This window comes from Solenopsis invicta, chromosome 3 (genome assembly GCF_016802725.1).
Source record: "Solenopsis invicta isolate M01_SB chromosome 3, UNIL_Sinv_3.0, whole genome shotgun sequence".
In the NCBI taxonomy this organism is placed as follows: Eukaryota; Metazoa; Arthropoda; class Insecta; order Hymenoptera; family Formicidae; genus Solenopsis; species Solenopsis invicta.
The window spans coordinates 32951771-32969117 of NC_052666.1; the positions used below are offsets into that span (position 1 = coordinate 32951771).

A 17347-nucleotide genomic window follows, 5' to 3' on the forward strand; every position below is an offset into this window, starting at 1 on the left:
TAAGTGTTACCTTCTTCATATTTATAAACACATTATCTTCTGCGTACGACTGAGAATTTGTGTTAAAATTAATTTTGTTACTTTTACAAGCATAAACAAATTCTTCAACAATTCATGGATATACTTTAACATTTCTAGAAAATATTTGCATAGTTAGAGCACTTGGCCGCCCTCTGAAACCGGCATACTTTAGGCCATTACTTCAGAAGAATATAAAAATGACTTAAAGAATAATACTTTTCTATCTTAAAGATGATATTTCAAAATAAAAAAAAAAATAACTTCAACTGTCGGCTGTTCAAACAGTTTAAAGGTATTTAGTAATCTAAAATCTTGTCATTATTTATTTAAATATAATAGGTATAAAATAAATTAGAAGTAAATTGCATTTACATATTAACGAAACATTTTATTATATGGTACAAAGTAGTATTATAATACTTAAAACTAATTACAAGAATGATTTTGAAATATTATTTATAACAATATCTCGAACCATTTTAGGAAAAATGAACAAAGACCGTTATCGTTGCTCAATGGTTAGATGTATTCCACCTTTTGGGGCAACTATTAAAACTGACGTTTTATCTAACGTTAACGGGATTGAAGTCTTTGGATGTGGTTTGAATTTATATTTCAACAACAGTTTTGCAAGTCCCATCTTTATTTGCAAGAAGGCTAATTTCATACCTGAAAACAGAAAATAACGATATAACTTACAGACACATTCCAGATTTTATACGTATGCTTAGCGTACATGTGTAAACGTCTTAGGTACAAAATACCTTAGACGATTATTAATTAAATACAGGATGTTTATTAACGATTGTATACATCTTTTACCATAAGAGGTGACTTACGACTTCACTTCATATAAATTATATGGAGTGCAGTCGGTAAGTCATAGTTAAGACGCGCTTTTATGGTAAAAGGTTATACAATCATTAATGAACACCTTGTATGTCTGTAAAAAAAATTTCTGTGAGAATTAAGTTGTATGCTTAAAGAAAGCTTTCATAGAAAATATGTACAAGTTAAATAAGATTATTCTCACCCATGCACATCCGTGGTCCTTGACCAAATGGTAAATATGCATACGAGTGCCTTGTTGCTTTATTGGCTTCGGTGAATCGTTCCGGATCAAATTTATCCGGATCCGGATATATAGTTGGATCGCGGTGCAATCCAAGCACCGGTATAATGACTATAGTTTCTTTTGAAATGTGGATATCTGTATCTGAGAGATCTATATCTCTAGTGCACTTCCGAAATAAAATGGATAGTGGGGGATATTTTCTTAAAGTTTCTGCAATAAGTAAAAACATATAAAGGTATTATACGTGTGCATGTGTATGCATACGAGTATACATTATATGTGCTTTATGCATATGTTACACTCTTTCTAATATATTTATTATTTTGATTGTATCGAACACATAGATACCTGTTCGATACAATCAAAATAATAAATATAGTAGAAAGAGTATAATATATAAAGCACGAATAATGTGTATGCATAGACATGCACAGATATAATATTTTTTGTATGAAAATTCACATAAACAAGTAATTGTTTTCAGATTAATATAATTACCATTTATTACGTTTTGAAAATATTTCATTTCATTTGCAGCCTCGTACGATATCTCACCATGTTTTTTTAATAATTCATTAATTTCTGTGCGAACTTTATCAGGATTGCAAGCTAATTCGTATAAACAATACGAAGCTGTTGTGGCTGATGTTTTGTAGCCAGCCAAAAAGAAATCGAAAGCTTGTGCAGCCGCTTCAGTTGTGGTTAGCTTATTTACGTCTGCTGTAGACAAATAAAACGGTTTTTCAATAATTTTTTTATTTTAATGTTACATGAACACGTTAAAAGCAGTTAATTACACGATTATTACACATATTCTCAATTTTTCAGATTAGAACATTCGCGGGCATTCGCGGTCCGAAATGACACATAAATTGAATATTCATTTCCAAATAGATTTCCACTTGAGGGTTAACATTCAATTTATCGTTTTGATTCGTCAAGACCTATATAATTGAGTGTATTTTGTCGTAATGGTATTTTTTTTGTGCATTAACCCTCAATGTTGAATGTAACCATCAATTGATGGTGTCCAAAATCACACCCAAATTTGGGCGTTTTTTTTAAGAGTTTAACACTCAAAATTCTTTGTGAGTGTTTAATACACAAACTTGAGAGTTTTTTTCTTAAGGCAAAAAAGCGATTCATTTTAAAGTAACATTACATGATTGAAATACTTACATAAATCGCAGATAACGTCTTTTTTGTTGTTAACATATCCCTTCTCCATCAATTGTATAAGAACATTCATAAAATCTTGATAATATTATTATTTTGTCGGTAATTCACATTTTCTTGAAATAATTCCATAAAAAATTTACTCGTCTTTTTGTCCGTAAAGGGTATGGAAGAAAATTTCATTACATTAGGTGAAAACATGAAGAGAACTTTCCAAATGCTTGCCTCTCCGAAGACTTGTTTTCCCCAATACTTAAATTCATGATTTGGCTGTTTTATAGAATTTGATTGTATGCCGAATGCTGTGGCCATTATAAAATCCATTGTGTACCTAATTTTTCACATTATTTTAATTAACGTTCGTATATAAATTATGTAGTTTAAAATTATGTAGTTTAAGATAAGTTCAACCTAAAAATAGGTTAAAGTTAAATTCACTTAAAATTAAATAAAAAAAAGATGATTTTATTATTTAAGAATAAATAATCTTAAGAATAAAAAAAAGTACCTTTCAAACATATCTTTTATATCGATATAAAAGATGGCGTAATTTTCGAAACGAATTAACCCCATATTTTAATTTAGGAAAAATAAAACAATCTTTTATGATTATAAAGGAATGCAGCGAAGAACTTAAAAAAAATTTAGAGGGCAAAGCTCAAACAAAACATTATATAGATCGATATTATATAATGGCCACAGCATTCGGCATACAATCAAATTGTATAAAACAGCAAAATCATGAATTTAAGAATTGGGGAAAACAAGTCTTCGGAGAGGCAAGCATTTGGAAAGTTCTCTTCATGTTTTCACCTAATGTAATGAAATTTTTTTCCATACCCTTTACGGACAAAAAGACGAGTAAATTTTTTATGGAATTATTTCAAGAAAATGTGAATTACCGACAAAATAATAATATTATCAGGATTTTAAGAATATACAATTAAAATATGGGGTTAATTTGTTTTGTAAATTACGCCATTTTTGGCCACTCATTGAAAATAAGTGCGTCGACAAAGAATCGACTTTTTCATCGCAGAATTCTCCGCGATCTTGAAAACACTTAAACTCTGTTGTTAACACTGTTTGAATAATATGTGGCTCAGTGATGATCATAGTTGGTTTAAAAAAGGCGTATATTCCAAAAATTCCACAAGCTGTATATTTTAAATGTGCATTCTGGAAGACGTCACCTGTTAACAAATCTTTTATTAATGGGCATCTTTTTAAATAGAGGAGAAAATTTAAGGTAATATGGCACACCCATTTACATTTTATTGAATCACATTGTTTATAATTAATATTTTCTATTGAAACTTGAACGTTCGTCAGAGTGTTGTTTGACATATTCTAGACTCAAAGTGAAATATTTATTATTTAGAACGTGATTCATCAAAATCTAATGCACTGTATAATCGATGAAAGAAAAAACGTGGTTGTAATACGGTTAATTATAAAAATAATTTTAAAAAATTAGTTTAGTTTATAAGAAACACAATATCTTGTTACAAAATTATATATTTTTAATTTTCTATTGTTTAGAATTTTCCTGATTTTGAATTTTTCTACGTTCAGAAATTTCAGAAATACCATTAGAAAATTCATTCGAAATATCATTTTATCTCTGTTTATCATTAAACAATAAGCATAAAATGAAGTCTCTAATGTTTCTGAATAGTGCTTTTTACAATGACAATCGATTTATCAAAGAAATATTTCGATATAAAAATTTTGCTTAAAAAAATCATATTAACAAAATTCCATGTTATTGCTTTAACTTTGTATAACTCAAAATATGTACAGCCAAATAAACAGTTACATATTTAAAAAAATATTCGAGCGTATATACGTTCGTGTAATAATACCCTCGAGTTTTAAAATAACGAAGAAATATGTGTAATTAAAGTTTAAAAGTATACCTTGAAAAAGTTTAGAAGTACTCAAATGTAAAAATGCCTTATAACAATTGTCAGTTATTATGTATTGGCATATTAGCATCACTAAAAAAAGGTGAGCTACTAAACGAACAACTCCACAAGCAATTGTTAGAATACGTCACTTGATAATCTGAGATAATAGGGATAGCCATATTGTGGCCATAATATCCTTTTCTCCTCTATTAAAGATGTAATAATGTAGCGATAACTATTAAATCATCGATCTGATAAAAATCGATGTATATTTTGTATACCCATGAAATGTAAAGGTAATTAATGTAAAAAATTTCATGTATGCATAATTCTTGGTTATTTTTATACATCTTTATACAAAAAATTTATGGATTTTATCTAGACTTCAATCAATTTTCAAAAAATGTTAATCTAAATTAATTGAAACAATTGAAATATATTCTTCAATTTATATACTTATAAGAAACATTTTAATAGCTGCGTGGTGACTTTATTCTATCGTAAAACTAATCATAGATAAGAAAAATAAAACTAATATAGATAACAAGAGGTCAATCAAAGATTGTAGTTATTGTCTAATGTCATTGACTAGAGATACGATAATAGAGATACGACGAATATCTATATACAGCATTTAAACAAATACCGTACATTTGGCAAAGTCATGAACCAAATAGCTGAATTTTCGACGAATTCGGCACGGTTAAAAACTATGAGAGAAAAAAAAGTACATTGCTCTCTTCCAATTCAGAGAAATTCGTTTTTTTATACATCATAATTTGCTTTTTAATTTTAATTACAATACATGATTAATTTTATAATCAAAAATAAAAATTAATTAATATTTAATTTGAATACTATTGTTTCTATTTAAAAAGAAAATTTTATTCTTAAACATTAATTGTTAAAGAAATTTTAACTTTTTTATTTCTAGATGAAAAAATATATTTCAATAAATAGCAATTATTTCGCTGTATAAAAAATTTGTTAGAATCTTGCAATTTGCAATTTTACTTGATTGATGTAATAAGTTTAATTTTTTTTTGAATTAATACTATTGTTTTAAAATTGTACTAAATAAATACGTACATTATATAACAAACTGTGCTTTACATAATTTAATTTTATTAGATATAAAAATACATAAAGATTTCTAGCATAAAATAAAGTTATGGTTGAGGTAATAAGTCTATTATTTTCTAAATTTCTTTCAATTTTTTTACTTTTAAAATTATTTGGTTTATGGTCGAATAATAGCTTTAATATTTGGTGCTTGATTGAATAGTAAAAATATTGCTGAATAGACACAATGTCGAATATTTGTCGCATCTCTATTGTGTAATAATTGATAACTAGGAACATTGACAGAGATAAAAAGAACGGGGGAGGAAAGATGAAGAAAGAGAGGGGTAAAACAAATTGCAAGTACAACCATTTATTATTATAAAGATACTCACCGATTGATAAATTTCCTTTCAAAAGAGATATTAAATCATTTACAGGTGCAACGGGTTTTTTATCAGAAGTTTCCCCTTTTGTCCATAAGTTAAAGCGCACATACTTGTAAAGAATGTACAAAACATATAAAACGGTAACTAAAGTCCCAATCAATTTACTTAACATGTTGGATGGATATCTTTATCTAAAACATATCAATTAATCGTTGTTTTTGTAAAATTTTATGATTAAGGACAAAATGTAATATTATCTTATAATATAACCCATAGAAACATAAAAATACATTATTTCATAACAATATATTTTATTTTTTAAACAAAACTATCTTTTAAATTTGTTTTTGTGGATTACTACTCCTCTTCTTCTTCGATTTATTATTCAATGTCATCAAATTTTTATAAATTACATCTTAAGTAATAAATATTTTATAACTGTTACTGCTAGTAAGCTTTATATAAAAGAAACATACCAAGCGTGCAACATTTGTAACACAAATAGCTCACATTTATATCCCTTACATAACTTTATACACTGAATTTATACACATTACGTTACATATTAAATTCAATTATATTATTTAAAAGCTACATTGCAGGCTTTCACAAGGTAGATTGAAATTAAAAAGAAATTAATATCTATCATATTTTTCAAAATTACATATACTTACATCTGTAAAATAGAATCACCGACAAATAGAATTATTACTATGTAAATAATATATCGAAAATGTTTTTAATTTAAAATATATTTTAAAATTAAATATACTTTAATTTATTTTGGATTTAAAATTTTTCAAAAATAATATTTTTAATTATATTTAGAGCATTAACCCTTAAACACACCGATCCTGTAAAATACGGAAACACATTTCTGGATCTGGGAGACTTTTTCAACTTTGAGAAGCTATATCTTTGATTAAAATCAATAGTCTTCTACGACTTTTTTTTTAAACAAAAGTTCGAAATCTCAGGAGTGTGACTGCACAATCGGCATTGGCGAAAAATAATTCATTGTGAAGTTATAAAAGAAAAACCATTAAGCAAAAATGAGAAATTAGTCAAAAATCCATTTTTCCTTCAAAAAATCATATCTTCGCAACAAAAAACATTTAAGGACTTTCAAATACGGCGTTTTAAAGCTAAAGAGTCACACTTTCAAAATAAAATTTGGCAAAGTCATTCTTTTTAAAAAGTATAATTATGTAACATGGAGAATATGAGGTACTTTGGGCATCTAAAAATCTACTTTTTTAAAAAAAATCATATCTTTGCAACAAAAAACTTTGAAAAACTTTACAATACGGCGTTTTAAAACTAAAGATTCGTACTTAAAAAAAAAATTATATCATTGTCATTTCTATTAAAAAATGTACTTATGTAACAAGGCAAATATGAGGTATTTTTGATTAAATCGTGTCTAAAATTGAAAATTGATGTGTTTCGTGATATATTTCGGAAAAACTCCTTTTTCTATAGCATTTTATAGTATTCCAACTTTAAACAATGTATATGCGAGTAACATTCGCAAACCGACCTGTTCGAACGTATTTTGTCCAGTTTTTTTATGTAAAATACTCACAAAAAAAGTTTCACTTACACACTATATAGGTCGCATTGACCCTAACAAAACTTTGCTGCCGTGCCGTTCGAATCCTAGTTGACCAAAAAAGTTGATCAACCATATCAATCGAAAGAAGAGATTTCAAACTTTCTTTACGTCTTGGTCCGAACCTCCTATCTCATTCCGTCTTCACATAGCAAGCGTTCAAAACTTCATATGGGGTCTCTCAGACCCACTTACGTGTTTAAGGGTTAAATTTAAAGTACTTACTTTAAATTCACAATATACAAAATTGCGCCCGTGCCTCTAAAGGTTGTGGACTCCAAGTGTTACTCCAAAATAATAACGCGTAATAATAACGCCCGCGATCACACCGTGCAACGTGCGGCTTCATTGAGACTGCGTTTTCGGCTTCACTATTTATACGTTGAATACAAGGAAAAAACGTTAATCTAAGTTTTTTATTACCTTTCTGTTTTCGTTCGATACTTCATTCAAAAGTATCTCTTGATATGATAAACAGTGTATGCAATTAATAAACTTGTTTGTCGGTTAGATGATAATAATCCGACGCGTTAATAAGAGGGGCAAGCTGCTTACGCAACAGCTCGTAAAATTATTTTTGATCTTCTTGCGTAACAAATCAATAAATCAGTGACACCGTTTTATAGATTTATTCCTTTGAGACGTGTACGCTGAATCACATGTATGTACCTGATATATCGATTCATATGTATGTACCTGATATATCGTATCAATTGCAAACGAAAATAAGACATGTGATGCTTGAAAGTTATCCCCTGCTAATCAAAATCATTCGACGTTTATGTAACGTTGCATTATACGACGTTTTGTCGCATAAATGTTCGGTAAACAACCAGAAATGTCCCGATTCAATTATACCTTATATATATACATATATACGACGTCATACCATTTCCAACATTCTTGCGGTGTTTGCAAAACTTGCATACAACGTTAGCGAAACGTTGTATGCATAGATGTAATTCCAGAAACATTTCTGTAAGGTCACGGGAACCAGAAATGATCCGTTTAATTTATAGTTAATTTACGACGTTTTGTAACGTTTTATTTCCAACGTCAATTTAGGCATTAGTGACGCGGCCAGTATAAATAATACGATGCGAGCGAAGAACATATAATATTTATTCACCTTAATTGAGATTTAATTGTAATATTATTACACAAATACAATTTTGTGATATTTATTACAGTAAATATCAATTTAGGATAAATAAATATTACATGTTATTCTTTGATCGTATTATTAAATGCAGTCTACGTCATTAACGTCTTATATTTCTACCTTTGATAAGGTATTATATGCGAAATGTACGAATTTACTTAATAAAAACATTATAAATTCAATTTTGTAACCGCACACATGTTACGAATTAAAAATACTTGTAATTTTAATAATTTAGTTGTAAATAAATATATATCAATTTTATTACAGAGGCGAGTACAATATTACACCTTCGCTGAGATGTTTGGTATATATGTATAGGTATAGGTACACAATTATGTGAATAACATACATGTAATGACATATGAAAGGAACATATTAGAATTAAATAGAATAACGTCTCATTAATTGTAAATATTTCTACTTTAGATTTATATTTTTAACATCTTTTCTTCTTATGAATATATTTTATCTTAAGGTACGTATCATAATGTATACATTAATTCTGAGTTTATTAGAATTCCATAAACATTTAAGTGAGATTAATTATATCATTTTACGAATTAATATATAACTATAGAAGGTGGTTTATCTTTATTGTATCAAATTTCGATAACAGATTAAACTAATTTTAAATGAATTTCTCATTAATAAAGATTATATGTGAAAGGTAATTATTAAAATACCTAATCTTAAAAATCAAAATCTACAAAATGATTTTTTTTTTTTCAACAAAATTTGAGAGGAAAGATCATTTTTTTCAGATTTATCAAAGAATCTATAAAGAAATTAATCTGCGGACACTCAATGCTTAGACTTAAAAGGTTTTCAAATTGTCACGTTCAATATAAATGAAAAGACATTTCAGTATCGATTGTCAACAGGTGAGCGTATATACGAGTACACGCGCTTTAAAATACTCTCTAAGTACCATTCTCTCTCGCAGATTGTTTTTTAACAGCTCGTATGCGTCACATACGAAAAAGGAAATTGAAAAGCAACATACAACGTTTTGACCCCATCGATCCTCTTACTAGTCGTTAATTTGAATTAACATTCTTAGATTAATTAAAGCCTCTTAATTATCACATCGAGTATTTGTTATTTAACTCTGTGTACACTATACGTAAACATTATTATCGACATTGTGGAACGCACGCCGTTTTGTGCCACGCGATATTAACATTAAATTGCATAAAGCGCGATTAAACTAATTGAGTAATTAAATGAATCGTTAACGGTATTTCATGTGCGATTGATTAATCAACGATATTATCGTTTTACGTGGCGCCACATAACACTACACAGAAACACGATAAGCTAGTGTAAAGAGATAAAACGTCTCCTTACAATTTACGCTTAATATTATATATTATTTGTTATGCTTTTAAAAAGTGAGGTACTAGTCAGTTGACTACAAGCGAAAAATAACTTTTTCTCTCTATCCATGAAAAATAATTTTTGTTTTTCATAACAATCTATAATCTGTAATATACTTTTTAGCATATTACTTAATCTCATTTGATCCTCTCTTACAGCACTGTACGTTTTGTACACATGTGCGAAAGGAGAGAGCACGCATGGTTACAGCACAGTATCACCGTTTTAGTTTCATTTTTTAATCTTTTTTCAAAATTAATATTATCTGCTGGATCATAATTTGTAATTTGTACTTCTAATTTATAAATTTCGTCAGTGATTGACCCATCATAAGTTCTGCATTTATTTGATAGAGCATTGAAAGCTGTTTTCATGAAACCGTAAATCACTAAGAAAATAATTTATTTTAATTAATATATTTTAATTACTTATTATAGTTAATATTAATATATTAACTTAATGTTAATATATTAACTTACTAGATAAAAACATTTTTAAATGACAAAATGTTGGTAATTTGTTTCACTTTAGAATCTCTTTAAGGGGGCATATACATCCAGGAAGGTAAAAAAAATTGATTTTTTGATTATTACATATTTATAATGTTTAATAATTCGGGAATGTTGGGGAAAATTTCAAATCAAAATTCCGAAAAATGATGAAGTTATAGCCCTGATAGTACATTGGCTCGCCGTACCGCGCGCGCGCGCCGCTGATATATCGTGATTGGACCACGACCCGTCCCTTCGGTTTCGTGTCTAATACCTCAGTAGAGACGCATTATTGAAGTGCTGTGTTGGTGGCTATACTCAGAATAGCAATAAAAGTTTTAACATTATAATTTGGAAAATAGTCTCAAAAACAATGCACAGCGGTGCTATTACAGGAGAATTACTGCAGACACAGCTGCTTGCATATTCAACGATGGTATAACTTCAATATTACTAATAATGAGCATTATGGGCATTTCTCTCAGACCGAATGCACACCAATATGCTACGCGCGAAGATAATCGCCGCATAGCGCAAGCCGAAGTACGCGCACAGGAACAGACGAAAGAAGCGCGAATACGTCGCTGACAACAAAATTTAGACGATATGTGCATCGCATCTACTGCAGAGGACTTGTATTATGGCCCTGGAATTGACGACTCTGTGTAGTTTAAAAAAATTTCATGTTTTCTTAACAAAAACATATGTTGAATATTCAAACGCGTTTTTCTCAAAACATTTTTTAAACTGGTACCAAAAATATCTTAACAACCACTGAACCGATTTGCTTGAAATTTATACTGGTTATTCTACACATGATTGTCTATCGCGTATCAGGGGGTTTTTTTTTTAAACCTCTTAGTTTTTAGGGGGGAGCAAGAAAACGAACGAATTTTGTCTTGAAAATCGCAACTTTAAGTTTAAACGCCCGTCAGTTTGTCAAAAATTGATATTTTTGAAATCGGCCCCAATAGGCCAAAGATATTATTATATATTTTAAGATTCCATAAACAGTTTTTGTTTCAGTTGATTTTTGGCGAAGGTACACCTGGTACCGTTTAAGGCGATTTTTTCAGAGCTGCCTTTTCACGACACCATATCTCTATCATTTTACGCAATTTCTTAATAAAAAAAATCATGAAGTTTCTTTAAAATATATATTTTTAACTAAAAAAAAACCCAATTTGGTATCTCCAACAGTTCCAAAAAAAAAAAAAAAAAAAAAAATTTATAAAATTGCCATTTTTTTGGCTTTCTGGGTGTATATGCCTCTTTAAAGTTAACTTATATAAATTAATAATAATATGTCTAAGATAAAAAGAACATATAAAAAATCTTGGGAATTACTTCCAGAATTTTCTGGTAAGTTTTTAATTATTACTTTTAATTATTAATATTTCTTCTTGGTGTTGGTTCTGCATATACGTGCTATGTATGTTTTTCTTTAAAAATGTACTGCACTGAAAAGCACTATTAAAATTAAACTTTCCTTCTCTTCCTCCCCCCCGCTCCGCCAGGAAACTTTTGTTTGAAGAAATTTGAGGAAAAGTCATGAAAAATTTGGGGACATTCAGCATAAGCTATCTGACAACACTGTCCTCGAGTGCCAATTTAGTCCACAATGGCTTATAAAATATGTCACATGCAACGTAACCTCGTAACGTCTCCTAAGAGCATTAATCTGCCGTGTGCATGAGCGGACCGATCGAGCGGTCTGCAAGCGCGGGAAGATACATTCGTCGCGGGTCACCTACCCTAAAGTCACTAGATTTATAAAGTACCGCAATCATTCCGCCATTTTGGCTCCAACATGCGGCACATTTAAAACGTGCATATGTGTATAAATGTATTTAAATAAGAAAGAAAATCATAAACTATATAAATTAATTTTGTTTACAATGGTTCTTATTCACATATGACTTTATTGCAACTCTTTTACTACTATATGTGTTCAATATGCGTTAATATTATATATGCGTATTCTATATGTGTTAATATTAATATATTTTTTTGAAGGTAAAATGGATGCGTCCTATAATAAATGTTTTGATAAGTTTAACAACAATATTGTGGCATGATGGCACAAAGTCTGTACGACAATTATTTAAAAACACTTTAATAGAGTCTAAAGGTTTTAATTTATTCGAAATTAGGCATGTTTTTAAACGTTTAATTTCTCAGAGTACAACAATAACACAACAGATCTAACGCATCTCACGGTGTCTCACGGTAAATAATTGCACTTAATGTGTAGATACATACATTATGAAAGTGTGCACTCTTTACACTTTCCGACGCCATTTTGGCTCCAAATCCTTATACATTGAGTCTTATGAATTGCGGTACTTTATTAATCTAGTGACTTTAACCTACCCTATGATCAGAAAGTACCGGGAATTTTTTATTTAAAAGTACCGCGCATGCGGGAACCGGTTTATTTTTTTTTCTTATGTTGGTACGATCTTAAGACGCACATCTGTCAGGTTTTAGTGCCATCCGATCATTAGTGTCTGCCTGGCGTTTGTTTACATCAGTCAACTTTTTTCATTTTGCCGCATTTTACCATGAATAATTTTGTTGAACAAAGAGTTTGTTCGAAATTTTGTGTTGCGAACGAAATTTCGTGTGCCGATGCACTGAAAATGTTGCAAAAAGCATTTTGCGAATCTGCTCTATCAAAAACAAGAGCATACGAGTGGTATAAAGACTTTAAAAGTGGTCGTACAGTGGTGGAAGATTTCCCTCGTTCCGGACGTCCATCGACGTCGAACACCGATGAAAACGCGAAGAAAGTGAAAGAAATGGTGCTTGAAAATCGTCATACCAGCTTAAGAGAGATGTCTAGTGAACTTGGCATTGCATATGGAACGGCACAGCATATTGTGGTTGATGTTTTGGGTATGGATTCTTGGATTTTGCATGATGATAACGCACCATCGCACCGAGCCCGAATTGTACTGAATTATTTGACCAAACATCAAGTAAATACCATCAAGCAAGCACCGTATTCACCTGATATGGCCCCGTGCGACTTTTTTTTGTTCCCCAAGTTGAAGTTGCCACTTCGTGGAAAGAGATTTCGGTCGATCGAGGAGATCAAAGAGAATGCGACGAGGGAACTAAAGGCCATCCCTTCGTCGGCCTACCAGGGATGCATGGAGGACTGGGTCAAGCGTTGGCACATGTGTGTTGCTTCAGATGGATCATATTTTGAAGGAGATAAAATAAATTTGCCTGAAATTTAACTCTATTTTGTTTTATTTAAAAATTCCCGGTACTTTCTGATCATAGGGTATTTATGTGTGCCGGCGTTAGCAGTCTTTCCACAGCGATAAATCGGAAGACGGTACCAAGAGTGGAGTGATAGTCCTGTCGTGCAGTCAACGTCGCATTACGACTTTCCGCGAGTACAGGTAGCACGTGAAACCGGGTGCCCGAAAGCTCTGAAGAAGAGTGCAGCCTTATATCTTCACATATTGAAAAAATTATCTAATTTAAATTTTTATAAATATTTGAACGTTACTTTTGAAAGGATAATTCTAATTTTATAATTCGTTCTTTAGATATTTTTCTCGGTGTGTTTATGTGTATTAATTGTCCATTATGTTATTTTTAAGTGTTACCTTCTTCATATTTATAAACACATTATCTTCTGCGTACGACTGAGAATTTGTGTTAAAATTAATTTTGTTACTTTTACAAGCATAAACAAATTCTTCAACAATTCATGGATATACTTTAACATTTCTAGAAAATATTTGCATAGTTAGAGCACTTGGCCGCCCACCGAAACCGGCATACGTCATTACTTCAGAAGAATATAAAAATGACCTAAAGAATAATACTTTTCTATCTTAAAAATGATATTTCAAAATTAAAAAAAAAAATAACTTCAACTGTCGGCTGTTCAAACAGTTTAAAGGTATTTAGTAATCTAAAATCTTGTCATTATTTATTTACATATAATAGGTTTAAAATAAATTGGAAGTAAATTGCATTTACATATTAACGAAACATTTTATTATATGGTACAAAGTAGTATTATAATACTTAAAACTAATTACAAGAAAGATTTTGAAATATTATTTATAACAATATCTCGAACCTTTTTAGGAAAAATGAACAAAGACCGTTATCGTTGCTCAATGGTTAGATGTATTCCACCTTTTGGGGCAACTATTAAAACTGACGTTTTATCTAACGTTAACGGGATTGAAGTCTTTGGATGTGGTTTGAATTTATATTTCAACAACAGTTTTGCAAGTCCCATCTTTATTTGCAAGAAGGCTAATTTCATACCTGAAAACAGAAAATAACGATATAACTTACAGACACATTCCAGATTTTATACGTATGCTTAGCGTACATGTGTAAACGTCTTGGGTACAAAATACCTTAGACGATTATTAATTAAATACAGGATGTTTATTAACGATTGTATACATCTTTTACCATAAGAGGTGACTTACGACTTCACTTCATATAAATTATATGGAGTGCAGTCGGTAAGTCATAGTTAAGACGCGCTTTTATGGTAAAAGGTTATACAATCATTAATGAACACCTTGTATGTCTGTAAAAAAAATTTCTGTGAGAATTAAGTTGTATGCTTAAAGAAAGCTTTTATAGAAAATATGTACAAGTTAAATAAGATTATTCTCACCCATGCACATCCGTGGTCCTTGACCAAATGGTAAATATGCAAACGAGTGCCTTGTTGCTTTATTGGCTTCGGTGAATCGTTCCGGATCAAATTTATCCGGATCCGGATATATAGTTGGATCGCGGTGCAATCCAAGCACCGGTATAACGACTATAGTTTCTTTTGAAATGTGGATATCTGTATCTGAGAGATCTATATCTCTAGTGCACTTCCGAAATAAAATGGATAGTGGGGGATATTTTCTTAAAGTTTCTGCAATAAGTAAAAACATATAAAGGTATTATACGTGTGCATACGAGTATACATTATATGTGCTTTATGCATATGTTACGCTCTTTCTAATATATTTATTATTTTGATTGTATCGAACACATAGATACCTGTTCGATACAATCAAAATAATAAATATAGTAGAAAGAGTATAATATATAAAGCACGAATAATGTGTATGCATAGACATGCACAGATATAATATTTTTTGTATGAAGATTCACATAAACAAGTAATTGTTTTCAGATTAATATAATTACCATTTATTACGTTTTGAAAATATTTCATTTCATTTGCAGCCTCGTACGATATCTCACCATGTTTTTCTAATAATTCATCAATTTCTGTGCGAACTTTATCCTGTATATCAGGATTGCAAGCTAATTCGTATAAACAATACGAAGCTGTTGTGGCTGATGTTTCGTAGCCAGCCAAAAAGAAACCGAAAGCTTGTGCAGCCGCTTCAGCTATGGTTAGTTTGTTTACGTCTGCTGTAGACACATAAAACGGTTTTTCAACAATTTTTTTATTTTAATGTTATATGGACACGTTAAAAGAAGTTAATTTCACGATTATTACACATATTCATAATTTTTCAGATTAGAACTAGGCATTCGCGGTCCGAAATGATACATAAATTGAGTATTCATTTCCAAATCGATTTCCACTTGAGGGTTAACATTCAATTTATCGTTTTGATCCGTCAAGATTTATATAATTGGGTGTATTTTATCGTAAGGGTTTTTCTTTTTGTGCGTTACCCTCAAATGAGTGTAACCATCAATTGATGGTGTCCGAAATCACACCCAAATTTGGGCGCTTTTTCTTCAAATTTTAATATTCTTCGTGAGTGTTTAATACACAAACTTGAGGGTTTTTTTCTTAAAGCAAAAAAAGCGATTTATTTTAAAGTAATATTACATGATTGAAATACTTACATAAATCGCCGATAACGTCTTTTTTGTTGTCATATTTAATATATCCCTTCTCCGTCAATTGTATAAGCGCATTCATGAAATCCTCGCTGATAATATTATTATTTTTCCGATAATTCATATTTTCTTGAAATAAGTCCATAAAAAATTTACTTGTTTTTTTATCCGTAAAGGGAATGGAAAAAAATTTCATTATATTAGGTGAAAACATGAAGAGAACTTTCCAAATACTTGCCTCTCCGAAGACTTGTTTTCCCCAATACTTGAATTCATGATTTTGCTGTTTTATACAATTTGATTGTATGCCGAATGCTGTGGCCATTATCAAATCTATTGTGTACCTAATTTTTCACTTTATTTTAATTAATATTCGCATATATAAATTATGTAATGTAAAAGTATTCAACTCGTTTATCGTTTTCACAAGTATTTATTCGTTCTTGTTACAAGAGCTTCGTATCTCTATCACGCAAGTACCACGAGTGAGTCTTCGCGTCCAATGCCCCAGGGGGCGAATGCATCTAACTCAAGCAACCAATTAGCGAGTTCGGGGCTTGAGGCTAGTGCGTTAATTCTCTACGGTGCGCCATCATGTTATGGCGGGTAATTTGAATGGAGTTAATCTGCGCAAGACGCTCTTTCAATTGCATTGAGAACGTTATATTTTAAATGCGCGTTAAAGAAAGCAATATTTTGGTTTTTACTGCAGAGCGACGATTGTTCAATGCTCATTAACGTAATACACATGAGATATGGCATGGAGAACGTTAAATTTGAAATGCGCGTTGGATAACGCAATGTTTTGGTTTCACTGCAGATTAACACTTGTTCAACGCATTTTAACATGACACAAGTGAAATGTTGCATAGAGAACGTTTCATTTTAATGCGCGTTGAAAAACGCAATATTTTTTTTTTACTGCAGATTAAAGCTTGTTTAATGCTTTTTAATACACGTGAAATATTGCACTGAGAATGGTTCATTTAAAATGCGCGTTAAAGCACGCAATATAATTGTTTTTACTTAAGATCAACACTTTTCAATGCTTTTTCATGTAATACAAATAAAATATCGCATAGAGAACGTTTAATTTAAATGCGCGTTAAGGAAGAAAATATTTTGGTTTTTTGCTGCAGATTAACGCTTGTTTAATGTTTTTTTTTTCTTTTTTAACATAATACAAGTAAAATATTGTATAGAA

At 30.3% G+C, this 17347-nt stretch overlaps 1 protein-coding gene across 1 annotated transcript; it reads right to left on the reverse strand.

Moving 5' to 3' along the window:
* Nucleotides 1–399: 399 nt before the first annotated feature.
* On the reverse strand, nt 400–16484 carry LOC120357112 (cytochrome P450 6k1-like). Its single transcript, XM_039446828.1, has 6 exons — nt 16150–16484; nt 15472–15702; nt 14942–15193; nt 1595–1816; nt 1055–1306; nt 400–690 (listed from the first exon to the last, which is right to left on the reverse strand). The coding sequence occupies exons 1-6, from the start codon at nt 16466–16468 to the stop codon at nt 524–526; spliced, it is 1443 nt and encodes a 480-aa protein (XP_039302762.1). The 5' UTR covers nt 16469–16484; the 3' UTR covers nt 400–523.
* Between the last annotated feature and the right edge of the window lie 863 nt (nt 16485–17347).

What these genes read in the sequence shown, in the direction of transcription:
- LOC120357112 (XM_039446828.1), bottom strand. Translation starts at nt 16,468, where the DNA reads ATGGCCACAGCATTCGGCATACAATCAAATTGTATAAAACAGCAAAAT. An exon ending in TTTTCAAAACGTAATAAATG is followed by an intron (nt 15,194 to 15,471) that starts GTAATTATATTA and finishes TACTTATTGCAG; the next exon opens with AAACTTTAAGAAAATATCCC. An exon ending in TTTTCAAAACGTAATAAATG is followed by an intron (nt 1,307 to 1,594) that starts GTAATTATATTA and finishes TACTTATTGCAG; the next exon opens with AAACTTTAAGAAAATATCCC.